General features: G+C 36.0%; 1 protein-coding gene across 8 annotated transcripts in view; it reads right to left on the reverse strand.

The window, feature by feature from the left end:
- Window positions 1–15,026, reverse strand: part of SNX13 (sorting nexin 13) — a 69,440-nt gene that overhangs the window by 27,391 nt on the left and 27,023 nt on the right. For all 8 annotated transcript variants that reach the window (XR_013947062.1, XR_013947063.1, XM_080581499.1 and 5 more), the window contains 9 exons: window positions 9,828–9,917; window positions 9,313–9,434; window positions 7,035–7,156; window positions 6,782–6,883; window positions 6,019–6,107; window positions 5,576–5,659; window positions 2,436–2,574; window positions 1,610–1,698; window positions 396–495 (listed from right to left, as the gene is read on the reverse strand). Coding sequence is in view for 6 of the 8 variants with exons in the window: in XM_080581499.1 (XP_080437625.1) it covers window positions 396–495; window positions 1,610–1,698; window positions 2,436–2,574; window positions 5,576–5,659; window positions 6,019–6,107; window positions 6,782–6,883; window positions 7,035–7,156; window positions 9,313–9,434; window positions 9,828–9,917 (937 nt within the window). In the remaining 2 variants the exon portion in view is untranslated. The remainder of the gene's footprint in view (window positions 1–395; window positions 496–1,609; window positions 1,699–2,435; window positions 2,575–5,575; window positions 5,660–6,018; window positions 6,108–6,781; window positions 6,884–7,034; window positions 7,157–9,312; window positions 9,435–9,827; window positions 9,918–15,026) is intronic.

Raw genomic sequence — 15,026 nt, forward strand, 5'->3', positions numbered from 1 at the left:
CTTCAGTCTAGTCATTCGTTCCATTAGTTTCACTGAGGCCAGAGAAAGGCAAGCAATAGCGATTAAGACTCAGACTCATTCCAATTATGAAACTGTGCAATTCTTGCAGTGATTCTTTTCTAAACAGAACAAACTTCTTCACTAACAGACCAAGAGCGATTGCAAGATCAGTCTTAAGGAAATATCAGTATTGAAATAAGCTTAATCCAAGTATTCAGAAGCACTGAGTATGGTGCTCTGAATTATAGAACCATTTGCAAAAAAGGTTTTGTGTTCCCTCTGGCTTACATATATTTAGCTTTCAATAGATACTTATTATTTAAGTACAAGTATACAAACCTGTGAGTTAGGATGGTCTTTCTAAATTGAAAGATCAGAAAAAAATTAATACTTACCCATAAAAAATTGTAGTGCAACATTGTCTACCAGAATATGGTCCAGAGGGACTGTGCAAAGTTTTCCAAAGTTTGCTGCCAGTTTCACAGTATCTATTTCCTGTAAAACACAGTTCAGTGTGTTCATTTTTTTTTAAATTAGCTTACCATAAATCAGACATAATAAAAAACTTATCTATGTTATAGACAATAAAGCAGCCTCTCAAAGCTTAGTTATTTTTACCGTCACTAATAAGAAGGTCATCTTCTCATAACTATTCTACTTCTCATAACTAAAACATGAGAGATTGCTGCTATATGAGGGGCTGGTTTTTAACACATTAATGTAACATTCATGTAATGCTATACAAGTCAAATTAACCCCAAATATCTCCATACTGGTTACGGTAGAATGTAAATGAATTGATATTAATTAATATCAGAATTTGATGGGGTGAAGGTCACCACAACTTAAACTCATCTCTGTCCAACTTTCTTTTGCTAATTTGACATTTCTTGGTATTATAGTAGCATTTCAGGGTCCAGCCATAAAATATTTTAAACATTTTAACAGTCAATATGCACAAGATATGTTATCACAGAGCCACACTGAGGTCCAACTAAGAGAGTCAAGAAACTAGGCAAAGTCAAACATACTGACTCTGTAATAAATATAAAACAAAACAAACAAGTAAGCAGAACAAGATTAGGTTCTCAAATTTAACATCCAATCTGCCTTAGGCTTTTTGTAACCTAAAGTCTGACAAAATACAATACGTAGACTCCATAAGGCACCACAGAATAATCACGAAGTGGTACCTTTATCAACAAGTTAAGATAACTTTGGCAAAGACTAAGCTTGAGACACAAGAGGTATGCACTGAAGCAGCAAAAAAGAACTAAATATAGGTGTAGAAATACAAAGATTTGTCATCTACACACCATTTCAATTCAACTCTTATACTGAATATATGGGAATAGTTTAAGATGTACTGGCATATCTAAACTACTAAAGCCAGAATCTAAAGCTCCCTAAACATGTGAACCTTTAGAAAATGTCTCCATATTAAAACTGTAAATAAAAAAAAAAGTGAGTTTTACAATGTATGCCTGTAATTGCATGCTTCAAGCCATGTTTCAAAAAGCAGGAATCCAAAAGCAAAAAGCCAGACAGAACTGGTAAGTCATCTGTAACATCTCTCTTTCAGAACCAAAAATCATTCTAAAATACTTACTTTTCCTGACTGCAACCTCTGAATTCTTGAATCACATACTTTAATAACATATAATAAACTGTTTATTTGATTTTTTATAGTGTTGATATCTGAAAGAAAGAAAAAAAAAGTAATGCAGATGAGTACACAAACTGTTGTCCTGAAATACTTAAAATACTTTCATAAAATACTTAAAATTCAGGTTGGATGGGGCTTCGAGCAACCTGATCTAGTGGAAGGTGACCATAGCAGGGGGGCTGGAACTAGACAATACTTAAGGGTCCCTTCCAACCCAAACCATTCTGTGGTTCTATGATCCTACTTTAAAAAAAAAAAAAAAACATACAGAGCAATGACATCACATACAAAACACATCAGCTTTGCAGAGAAGGTTTTTCAGTTTAACTACTTTACCAATAGAAATGAACAAGAATTCTTCTCTTTCCATTTTCAGATTAACTGTTAAGTAACTGCCCATTAATAACCAAAGTATTACTGAAATTTAGAACCATCTGTCAGGTAAGTTTCAATTCAGCAGAAGTATACATATATAACTAATTAGTCTACATTAAAAAGAGACGAGAAAAGAAAAACCAAAAACAAATGAAAAAAACAGGTACTAGCTAAGTCCTACAGAAATAAAATACAGATGGTAAGAGACCTGTTTTTAAACATAGCATCCAAGGTCTACCACTTTTATATACATACACAAATATATAAAACAATTTAACAACGAACTATTTTATACTATATTTTATCAGTTTGCATTTTCTGAAATTTTGGAATATTCCTCAGGGTTCATGCTGGTAAACACACTCAATATTTTGTTAAATAATACAGTACTAACCATCTCCCGCTGTATCTAGAGATCGAAGATATTGCAGTTCTTCACTTGCTTTATCTTTCACTGCTTCCAACTCTCCTATATTATCACTTAATTTAATAATATTCATAAAGGCCTCATAGTTACAGTTGGAATCCCGAATCTGAAAAAAAAAGTGTGAATAATGTAAAACCAGTAAAAGCACAACATTATCATTATAAATTATTTCAATGCAACACTGCAAAGTGGAATTTTGAAGACATTTTGATGCTTCTAAATCTTCCTTTGGTGCTAAAATTTTATGTATTTCAAAATTAGATAAACTCTGAGAGAAGCACAATTTTTTCAGAAGTTCAAATGATAAATGAGACTGGACATCTGTAAGCTATCTACATATTTATACCCTCTACTTCTGTGGGTTCATGGTATCATTCCGTCTCACAGAGCAGCCCTGCCTTGCAAACACAACCAACCTGCCTCTAAGCAAGAGTCAGCACCACCAGATGACTCCTTCCTGCACTATATAATATGATCCCAAACCTCACATGCCCTTCATTCCATTGCTCTTCTGTAACCAGTTTTAGGATACAATCACCTAGGCACCTGACTGCTTTTTCCCAATACACAGAAAAAAGTTATCAAAATATTTTTAAAAAAATTCAGTTTGAAGTTATCTCTGACAGACATCTAAGTCCTGCTCAAAGCAAGACTCAATTCAGAGCCTTCCCATCAAATAGTGTAAAAGCTTGAATGTAACCTGGTTCACTTTTTTCCATGTCTCACAGGAAAACTGCTTTTTAAAATTGATGGACGAGGAAAAAATATAAAAAGGAATTGAAAAAAAAAAAAGAAGAATTAAATAAAGGTTGTCAATGACACAATAAAAATGTTGGTAAGGTAGGGATAAATTAGAAGGAACAGGGCAAAAGAATCACGCTTGGTAGAATAAATGGACCAAGGAAAAAGAAACATGCGTACAGTCAAAATCTGTTTCACTCCTCTTGTTTTCAAGAAGTACAGCAAAGCCACCTGGAAAGCGTCATTGTACTTAAAGATCTGCCCCAAACCCATTAACCTTCTTCTGCTATTTCCCAACTCCCATAAAAACAAGTAGGCAGAAATTGACCAGACCACTGAAAATGTTTCAACTTTGCCAAGGGCCCCTCTAACTATACATGTTCCCCATGTAAGGGTTTCTTAAGATACAGAATTACAAAAGCAACTAAAACATTCTACAATGTAACCACAACCTAGTGAAATAAAAATTAGGAAATGTCTGAACTAATATCCCCTCGGAAACCCTAATTTTGATACTTTGTAAATATTATTAAGTTATTTCAATGCATACTATTATATCCAGGATTGCAGTCCTAGTATTGGCATAAGATGAACCTAGTCTGCTCCAGGGACTCACAGGAATTTGTGCAAGTGCAGGAAGCCTGCTGTACTGTTCACATCATTGGAAACTGTGTTATGAATGCAGCATGGGGATTTCAGGAAGGCCAGCAGCTTTACAGCATGCACACACAGGTGCAGAATGCTGAGGTCTAATGCTGCCTTTAGTATCTAAAGGGGGATGGGGGAAATCACATCACCCATCTTTTATAAATGCTCATTTTGGTATGGAAATGCAGCACCCTGTCTGCACTGCCAAAATGCATTGACATGAGCTGCACAGAGAAAAGAGAATGTAATGCAGATATCTTTGGTCTAAGTTAATGGAAAAACTTCTAAGAAATGTTTTTTTTTTTTTTTTTAAGTAACAATATAAGTAATAGAACTTTAAAATTGTTTTTTAAATGAATATAATGACAGAATTTTTATTTAACTTCTAATATTATACTGAAGCTTTATGTTTTATATTAAGAGAAATAGTATCAGACTACGAATGGTACGCCTAGAAATGTGGTATTAAACATCTCATTCTCAAGAATATTTTTTTTTATTTGTTTGAATCTGATTTTATGTCAAAAGTTCCTATACGAACTTCAGAATTTCAGTCATATCAACTCCTGACCTTGATTTTCTTCAATCATCTTCGTTCTGTAAGGCTTGTACTAATTTTTGAAAGTGTTTATTCTTCCTTATATTCCCTGAATATTTACTTCCCCATCTCAAAGAAATTATGAAAAGTAATATTTGGGCCATCATCATAACAGAAAAACTTTATAAAAGCTTCAGATTTCTATCTTTGGATGCAGTCGGGGGCAGTGCTCAGTAAATAAAGAAAGAGGCCAAGTTACAAAAAAAGAAGATGTGTAGGAGGAAAGGGGAAACAAAAATTGAAATGCTTGGTGCACATGTAATTTTTCCATTTCACATTCCTCTAGAAGAAACATGAAAACTTTTACAAAAAACGAAGGTGGCCAGACCAAAGTAAACTTTGTATATGTATACGTGAAGCAATTTCATACATAAGAATTTTTACTCTGAAATCCAAGGGTGTTTTCAGCACAGTCACTGAACGCACACATTAAGAGTAAGATATACAAATAAAAGTAGACAGAACTTGCAGAAAGTAAAAAAAAAAATGATACTTGACTAATGACATAACAAGGGAAAATGAACTTTAAGCAAAAGTTTTAACTTGCATTATCAGACAATAACATTAATTAAAATGTAAATGTTCTATTTACATTGTTTTAATATATGCATTTTTTTCTGCAGGTATATTTAGAGAGATGTCAAAGTAAAGGTTTTGTTTCTTCCCATTAGTTAAATTATTAAGAATTGCCATAAACATCTCTAGGAAACATCCTGAGACTCCTTAGCAGAAGCCAAAAACAAACACATGCACAAAAAGCCACCTTACTACTTGTCATTCTAGAGTCTCTTCAGCTTTAAAAAAAAGAAAACATGCACAAAGAAAAAAAAGTCAAGGAAAAAAAAACTTTCAAAGTTACCACCATACTTTTAGAACAGCTAAGTAATACAGACAACTTTTGCCAAAGAACAATACAGAGTACAGTTAATACAGATAAAGCATAAGTGCATGCACACGCACCACACCGACACACACACAGACACCAGCCGTAATTTCAGTACTTCTGCCAATATTGGTTAACTTTCCTACTCAATACCTACCTGCCATGATCACAGGGAACAACATAAGTAAAGGCTTATATAAAAATATTCTGGAAATATAAAGTCATGATAAATCTTACCATCCATATGACATACTGATTAATATAATCAGGATCACTGAGCTGGTTTATTAATGGAAGAAGAATCCCTCGGGAGAGGATTTCCTGAAAAAAATATAATTACTTTAATGTATTTATTCATAAAATTACTAAGTGCGACAATCTAAAAATCACTGTATCGATGCTAAAGAAAAAGCATGTAATAACAATTATCATTTAATGGGAAGATAATAATACCTCAAGAAAAAAAATATCCATTTTAACATGCTTTTCTAGTGTTGCTAGAGCTACAGAAAACTTGGGAAACATTTCAGACAAGTTCCCTGCTATTAAATACTTTTCAAAATTGTTCATTTAAAATAATCCAATGTTAAGTTAGAACAATTAAAAAATAAAGTAAAAAAATGAGCAGCTTTAAAAATTCTTATGGCATTAAACCGAAGAATTAGGATGACTGTATTTACCCTGACAAAGTATCGCATGATCTTGTTCTGGAAGTCTCCAGGAGGTAGCAATATATACAGTAAAACCTCACACAGATCCCTTAGGAATCCTAGGGAGGGAGAACAAAACAAAAAACAAACACGAACTCCTCAGCATAATTTTGCATTATATTGTTTTTCATCCTACCTTATAACATAAATACCAACTGATAAATCCTTAAAATAAAATTCAAACATACAGCTATATATGTTCTTATAGTCCAAGCATCATAGTTACACCTTTCAGACTGAATATAAGCAGCAGTGACATCAAATCCAACCGAGGTAGCTCTACAGAGGCATAAAGCCATGAAAAAAGAGCCAAATTACAAGAACCAAACAAGGAATTCCAATATATTTTCCTTCATTAACATATATAGATTATTTTTCCGTCCTGCATATTTTGCCAATAAACTGATTTCCCCTGAAATGAAGATTATGGAGTGGTAAAACAGATGAGAGATCTAACAAGAAAAAAAAAAAAAAAAAAAAAACATCTTCAAAGCCACCCTTCCCTGTCAGAAAACATTTTGAACGTATTTTTCTCTAATGAAAAGATGGATAGCTCCATATATACACACCTAAAATATTAATATGCACAAATCAGAAAAAAATATACGTATTGTAAATAATCGTGCTTTGAAAGTCACATACTAAGGCTTCAGTATTTATTCATATTTGTAACTCGATAGCATTTTAATTCTGTCTGCTATACTAAAATAGCTTCAGAAGAATATTGAGAGACCTTCTTCATCTTTGGGAGAAGTGCAGACTAGGTCACGACAGACTTCTTTTTCCATTTCAACTTCAACCTCAAAGAATGTATCTACAAGTTCCTCAGCTTGGTCTACGCAAAAGAAAAAAGAAAAAAAAACTTTTCTGTAAAGATCAGAAATTTGAGAGTAAACGATTAATTAAAAAAGCCAAATATTTCACACATATAAGACGCTTGCCAACTTAAGACTCAAAGTAAAAATATATTTCCATCATTATGTTACCTTTCATCTGATCACCTTTCTCTGCTATTCTTTGCTGAGCTTTTCTGAAAACTCGAAGATGAGTGCCAAAGTCATCAACAAGTCGTGTAGTGAAATAAGGCTGCCAGTCTGTTTCCTTTGACCTATCAGAAAAGGGGAGCCATGAAAATTAATTACTTTATCCTGAATACAAAAAGCAAATATAAATTTCTACTTACTTCTCCCTGCCAAGAGCCAGAGTGATAGCAAACATGGAGAAGCAAAGAAATAAAAAAGCCTCCTGATCTCCTATTCACTGAAAACAAATCAAATATTGTAAAAAACCATTTTACAACCCACATCTACACATTATTTATGTTTGAATTACCTTAAAGTTAACACTGATATCCAGTATGGTATTCTGATTCTCATCATTAGTTTAAAAAAAAAAAAAAAACCTCACACAAACTGTCTACAAGCATCTACAACCTAAATGTTCCCCAGGTCTTTTTCTCCCACAGTTTCTGTCATTTTAGAAGGCACATAAAATCATTTTCTTCCAAATTTGCAGGATATGCACAAGAAAACATACCTTTCATTTGAAACTACCAACAACCTAATATTATCAACAATTGATTCTATACCTTACATGAGAAGTAGTTGGCATGAATCTCTAAATCAACAATGTACAAAGTGTTGGAAAATAGTCACCGTTAATTTTCATAAAACCATTTAATTACTGGTCTAAGAAAGATGCAGATATACTGATGTGTTGTCCATGCCTTCCTAAGCGGAGCTGTCTCAAAAGGCAGTTAACCTGTTAATCATCGATAACCCAGATCCACAACCAGCACAACAAACAAATCACACAAAAACACTAGGTGGCAGCCTTGCAGCATTCTTCGGTAAGAGCAGCTACAAAAGAAAAAAGAAAAACCTATGCTACTCGTTCTCTATAGAAATTCACAGGCTAGATGAAATTAAAGATTATGTAACTAATTTAAAACTGCTACAGCTATAACCAATTGCAGTCATTTTAAATGCACTATATCATTTTCTCTCAATAATAATAATAATAAATTGCTGCAGGTCAATGAAGATGATATGACTTGTACAGGAAGAAAAGACAATTGCACGGGAATGGTGGCTATTTTTGAAAAGCGGTAATGCTGAAGGAAAAAAAATAAATTAGTTATAACTTGACCTGCTTTGACACAAAACCAGTGCTTGATAATGCTCAAAGTTAACTTCATGAAATAGACAAAAACATTGTGATTGGACAGCCAAATCAATTTCAGTTAAGCACAGTATTGCTTCCCATATGGTATTATTCATTCAGCTTATCTTTTATGCTTTCCAAGTTTATGACATAATGGAAAACCTAGGAAACAGTCAGTAAGATTTTGTTATCATGTACTTCTCCTAGCATTAAACCTAGTTCTACATCTTCGACCTTTCTGGCCAGAAAAGCATACTGATCTACATTTTCAAGGTCAGAAGAAGTGGATGACAACATCTCAAAACTTGCTAAGTTGTTTATTATTATTATTTAGGTTACCCACAACTGCTTCTAAAGAGAAAACAGATGATCACTACAGTGGGATGAACACTTGAAATCATTACTTAGTAAAGAAGAATATGGATATAAACACACGTGGCTTCCTGGGCTGAGAAATCAGCCATGCTAAAGATAAATAATTTCCTAGACATACTCCCTGCTACTTGATTAAGCAACAACTGAAATATATTGGACAATTAACAAACTATCCATTTGTTCTGAACCGTGTAAGCTCATTTTTTAAGGAAGAATTACGTGAAATCAATAATTTAATTCCCCAGATTACTACTCCTTTGAAAATACTCACTGCTCTTACATATTGAAGAGCAACACCTTTTAAAAAAAGTTTTCCGAGTTGATACAGATATTTGAATTAAGGTTTTCAAATTGATTTGTCTTGGGAATTGCTCTGCTGTTTATATGAAACAGACCTGCACAGAAAAAGGTGATGACTCATGCAGCTCAGTGCCTAAACTGCAGAAAAATAATATTTGCTAATCTTAGGCATTGATCGAAATCTTGAAAAGACTATTTTGAAAAGACCATGACTATAAACCTCACCTTCTTTTATTCCTTAAGGGATCAACAAGACTGTAACTCTCTTGGATTATAATCTTAAAGTACATTAATGTTCTTTCTGTAAAATACAGTGAACTATGCCAACAGATAAATTAAAAATTGTTTAACTATTACCATAGAACCAACAGAGGTAACTGTCCATTTGTTTAGTCAGTGTATTGATAAAAATACAAATAATCTTACCTGGCAGAAAACTGAACAAGTGCATACTGAAGAGCCTGCCTGATTTCCAGAAGAAACGATTCATCATCACTTAGTGTGTAATACCAATACTGCACATAGTCTCTCAGGGAAAACTGGATTACCTGAAATTGAACAGGGAAAAGAAAGACAAACTAATGAACAAAACAGGACAATACACAAAACAGCTTCTTGTGCCTGGTAATGCAACAGCAGTCTTAAAAGGTTCACATAGTGAACTCTACCATTACAAAACTGGGAGTGAAACAATAAAACTCTCATGCTAAAACCTCTTTCTCATATTGATTCATGTGAATTCACCACTGCTATGCCAAGAAACTACAACATACAGAAAATGGACTCAAATGTTGCCCAATATCCTAGTCCATCCTGGATGTTTTCCACTTACCACTCTCAGCTATAATTTCTCAACTTCTATTTGTCTCACAACTACTTAGATATTACACGCTCAATACTTGGAAAAATAAAAATAATAAATAGTCCTGGTTATAACTTACCTGTTGCAAAGGCTCATCAATTATATTTGCACCTGTCAGTCTTCTGTCAATCTTAATAGGTCTGGCTTCACGTTTCATTTCTTCTATGCACTTGAAAGAGATTAGGAAATTTTAACTCTGCAGGTTTAAGTAGAGCTGGATTCTAAGTATAGCTGCTCATGATACTTGTATACTTCCAGTAGCAACTCTGTAAAACTTTATGATTGCAATCTATGTAGTGCATAAGATCTAATATCCACATTTCTTTATATGGTAAATAACGGCAAAAAATGACTTGCATTACTTCTTGCTTACTGTACAGAAGCAAGTTTGCTAAAATAACAGATCAGAAGGAAATAAATAGCAGTAAAAGTGCAGAGATAGACAGCAGCACAAGCATGGGTAAGACTCCATCTTAATACTTGATGATGAACTTCCTGTGTAGCCTCTGCCAAGTAATTGTACAGGTTGTCCCCCCAACCCCCTCTGTTTCTTTATACATCTCAGGTTATCATATATGCCAGTAGAGAAACTACTCTTTGGTACCATCACAATTGGACAGGCGAGTCTTAGAAAAGTAATTGATGAGGATGTAAAAAATTGCTTTATAGAAGGACTTGCAACTTAGAGCAGTTTACTCCAGGTATTACTTCATCAGAGCTAACTTGCAGGAAGCAACAGACTGAAAGAAGTACTTGTTGACAGTGTTTCATTGAGTGGACTAATACGGTGTCCTTCTATAAACTGCTGGTGAAACCTGCAACTAGCCCCGTTATTTTATGAGAAATAGCAACACAACAACCTATATTACTGTTCAAAAAAAAAATCAAGTTTTTTTTCCCCCCTTTTCTCTAGAGAAGAGAGTGAGTTATGGCTGTACTGGGGACATAGAATCATCAAAAAATATATATATATATAAAAAAAAAAAAAAGATAAACAATATGCCCAGTGTTTCTATTCTACATGATTCCCCCTAAGTCTCTCTCGTTCAAACAAGTTCACATTCAGTGAATGGTGCTGAAATACAAGGCCAGAAAACATCTCTCTTTTCAACTAACAAGGACATATTTGCTGTTGCAAAGTTCTACATACTTTTAAAGGTGAGGAAACAGTTTGATACTACTTCAATATGTGAAAAGTTGACTCATATTCAAACAATATTCCAGCTATGTATTTATGAATTTGCAAAACATTTTTGTCTTGACAGTGTCAAAAATGCCAGAACAGTACAGAATGGAATGATTATATATTGCTACTAAACAGTTATAATTGCCAAAATAGTTTTAAAAGCGAAGTTTGAAATTTGAGGATTGCATGCACAAAACCACATTTGGAAAACAGAAAAAAAAAAAAAAAAGCAGCCAGAAGGAAAGAGGAAAAAAGAGAGAAACAGAATATGCAAGGTTAGTTGGTAAAATCTGAATGCTTATAGGCGCTTAAGATTCATGTTTGGGTCTTGTCCTCAGAAAGTCAGTCCAACCTTCTGCTCAAACCAGAGCCAACTACAAGGTTAGACCATTCTTACACAGTCCTTTTTCTCCAGTGAAAGTTTTATGTATTTGCAATACTAGGTAAATAATCTTCCATCAAACTTACATAATTTCCCCTTAATGCACGGCGTTCACTATATATATAACAAGCAGCATCTATGCAAACATATCTGTACCAAATCCTGTGTTGTAAGTTCTCTAGACCTTGCTGCACTCTACGCATTACTTTATCCACATTTTGGTGCTCTGAATTTTAACCTCTTTCTTTAAAATCAAGCATTTGAACATTCATTTTCACTTAAAGAAAAACAAAACAGAACAAAAGAAAAACAGTACCAAAATCACAGAATCACAGAATGGTTGAGGTTGGAAGGGACCTCTGAAGGTTATCTAGTACAGCCCCTGTGCCACACTTGGTCACCTAGCGCATGTTGCTCAGGATGGCATCCAGGCGGGTTTTGAATATCTCCAGAGAAGGAGACTCCACAGCCTCTGTGGGCAACCTGTGCCAGTGCCCTGTCACCCTCACAGAACTGCCCTCTCAAATTCATCCGGCACTTCCTGTGCTTCAGTTTGTGCCTGTTGCCTCTTGTCTTGTCACTGGGCACAACTGAAAAGAGACTGGCTCCATCCTCTTGACACCCTCCCCTCAGATATGTATACACATTGATGAGGTCTCCCCTCAGTCTTCTCTTTTCCAGGAGAAACAGGCCCAGCTCTCTCAGCCTGTCCTCATACAACAGGTGCTCCAGTCCTCTCATCATCTTTGCAGCCCTCCTCTGGATCCGCTCCAGCAGCTCCATGTCCCTCTTGTACTGGGGGGCCCAGGACTGGACACAATACTCCAGGTGTGGCCTCACCAGGGCTGAGTAGAGGGGCAGGATCACCTCTCTTGACCTACTGGCAACACTCTTCTGAATGCACCCCAGGATCCCATCGGCCTTCTCGGCCACTAGGGCCTGTTGCTGACTTATGGTCAGCCTGCTGTCCACCAGGACTCCCAGGTCTCTCTCTACAGAGCTGCCTTCCAGCAGGTCAGCCCCCAGCCTGTACTGGTACTTGGGGTTAGTCCTCCCTAGGTGCAAGACCCTACACTTACCCTTGTTGAACTTCGCGAGGTTCCTCTCGGCCCAACCCTCCAGCCTGTCGAGGTCCCTCTGAATGGCAGCACAGCCCTCTGGGGTTATCAGCCACTCCTCACAGTTTTGTGCCATCAGCAAACTCGCTGAGGTTGTACTGCGTTCCATCGTCCAGGTCAGTGATGAACAAATTGAACAGGACTGGACCTAGTACTGACCCCCAGGGGACACCGCTAGCTTCAGGCCTCCAACTAGACTCCGTGCTGCTGAACACAACCCTCTGAGCTCTGCCATCCAGCCAATTCTCAATCCTCCTCACTGTCCACTCATCCATCCCACACTTCCTGAGCTTGTCTATGAGGATATTATGGGAGACAGTGCTGAAAGCCTTCCTGACTGCCTTTGAGAAAAAGAGCTTCCTATCAAGAATCCACATCTTCAGATTACTCTTCCAACTGAAAAGCTCAACTAAACTAGCTAATGCTGTATTAACAGAGTGACAAAAAAGACACGCAGAACACTACTGTAGACGACAAATAAACATTAACTGGAGGACAACTTCAAATAGCATTTAGTATGAAGGGTTTTTTTTTTCTGACTTACTACAAAAAAATCCATACATCAGTCAACATTGGTAAATTAAGAAAAGTGACATACATGCATGTCCTGGTTCCAGTTAGGACAGAGTTAAGTAGCTCATAGTAGCTGGTAGGGTGCTATGTTTTGGATTAGGATGAGAAGAGCGCTGATAACATGCTGATGTTTTAATTGTTGCAGAGCAGTGTTTACACCAGGCCAAGGACTTTTCGGCTTCTCGCTCTGTCCTGCCAGCGAGCAGGCTGGGGGTGCAGCAGGAGCTGGGAGGGGACAGACCCAGGACAGCTGACCCAAACTGGCCAAAGGGGTATTCCATACCATCTGACGTCATGCTAAACAATATATAGGGGTGGCTGGCCGGGGTGGGGGGCCGGCTGCTCGGGGCTGGGCTGGGCATCGGTCAGCGGGTGGTGAGCAATTGCATTGTGCATCACTTGTTTTCTTACACATTATTATTGTTAATACTATTACCATTATCACCATTATTATTATTATTGTTATTATTATTTTCCTGTCTTAATAAACTGTCTTTATCTCAACTCACAGGCTTCACTTTCCCGTTTCTCTCCCCCATCCCAGAGAGGGAGGGGGGAGGGTGAGCGAACGGCTGTGTGGTGTTTAGCTGCCAGCCGGGTTAAACCACAACAATGCACCAATAATCCACACTCAAAACCAGAAGTACTATATTTGCAACCATTGTACAGAAAAAGACATTTTATTCTTTCATAAAGCAACTGGAGCATACATACATAAAGGGGTCAAAAAAACATTAAAAAAAGGTTCAGAGCAAGTCTAAAAGACAGAAAAAAAATTGTTTGTAAATCTGCTCTCAAAAAAGTTAAGACATAAGCAACACTTCACAGTCACTATAAGCACTGTAATCCATATAGCGCCGAGAACTTTAGTCTCCTAAAATCATGTTTCATTAATGGAACCAAATCATTAGTTTGCTGACTCATTTTTCAATAGCGGCAATAAAGCCTTAAATTTTTCATTTGGACCAATAAATTTACTCTCAGCTTAGAATCTACTTAAGTCCCAGACATCTCAGTTACACGCACACACAAATTGTGATTAGAAAACATGCTGCTGAATCACAAAGCACATTTCTTTACATGTGCTGCTGATAAGAAAGTTGAAACCTCCTCATCACAGACAACATGAAGTGCAGTGACCAACAGTCTGACAGTTGAAAGATGTTTCAACAAAACATTTGTGAGATTTAGCATCTTAATGTAACTAGCAATTTTTAGGTTTGTTTTCTCTATACTAATGAGTTCAAACCAATTAGGCCAAGTTGCACCTGCCAAGACATATAGATTCATAAACCAGGAATTGCTACGAATTCCACATCTTGGCTATTAAGAACTTATTCTGTACTACAGAGATGCAGATTTAGCCAATTAGAATGCCTGAAGTCTATCTGGTCTACCTAGTCTAGGATGCCTAGGTCTATCTACCTGGTAACATTTCAGAAAAGAAGACAACAAAGTTGGAAAGTGTCACCAGATCACACTGCTCCTTCATTTGTGTATGCATTTTCGTGATTTTTGCTTGGCCTTACATAAATTTTGGTCAAAGATAAGAGCTTCTACCTCCCTTAAGTACTCTAAATCTAGACTTCATCAAGAAACTCACTGACCACAAAGAATCAAAACTGGCAAAACTACAGACCCAAGGACAGAAGAATCATAAGTAGTCACAACAATCTTGCAAGAAAACGCCGGAAGGAGCTAACACCTCCCCACCTCCACCTCCCAAAAAAAGAAGTCTAGAAAAGAATAGTTTAGTAATTTCTAACATATAGCATTAGACAGTTGCATCTTACTCTTTTTGCATAATGAACTCAGAAACAATAATTGAAACAGACTTTCCATAAATGCTTTAAAAGCTTATATTTCAAAAAAGAAAAATCTTGCATTGCAAATTCATACCCAGTGTAATAGCTGACTCAAAACATAAAAGCAGGATCATTTGTTTTGGGAAACGGGTATATTTCTAATTCTTAGAATAACAATGCTAATCAGTTTGAATCTAAGTTTCAAAGCTATAAA

Source organism: Anser brachyrhynchus, assembly GCF_964034855.1.
Source record: "Anser brachyrhynchus genome assembly, chromosome: 2".
In the NCBI taxonomy this organism is placed as follows: domain Eukaryota; kingdom Metazoa; phylum Chordata; class Aves; order Anseriformes; family Anatidae; genus Anser; species Anser brachyrhynchus.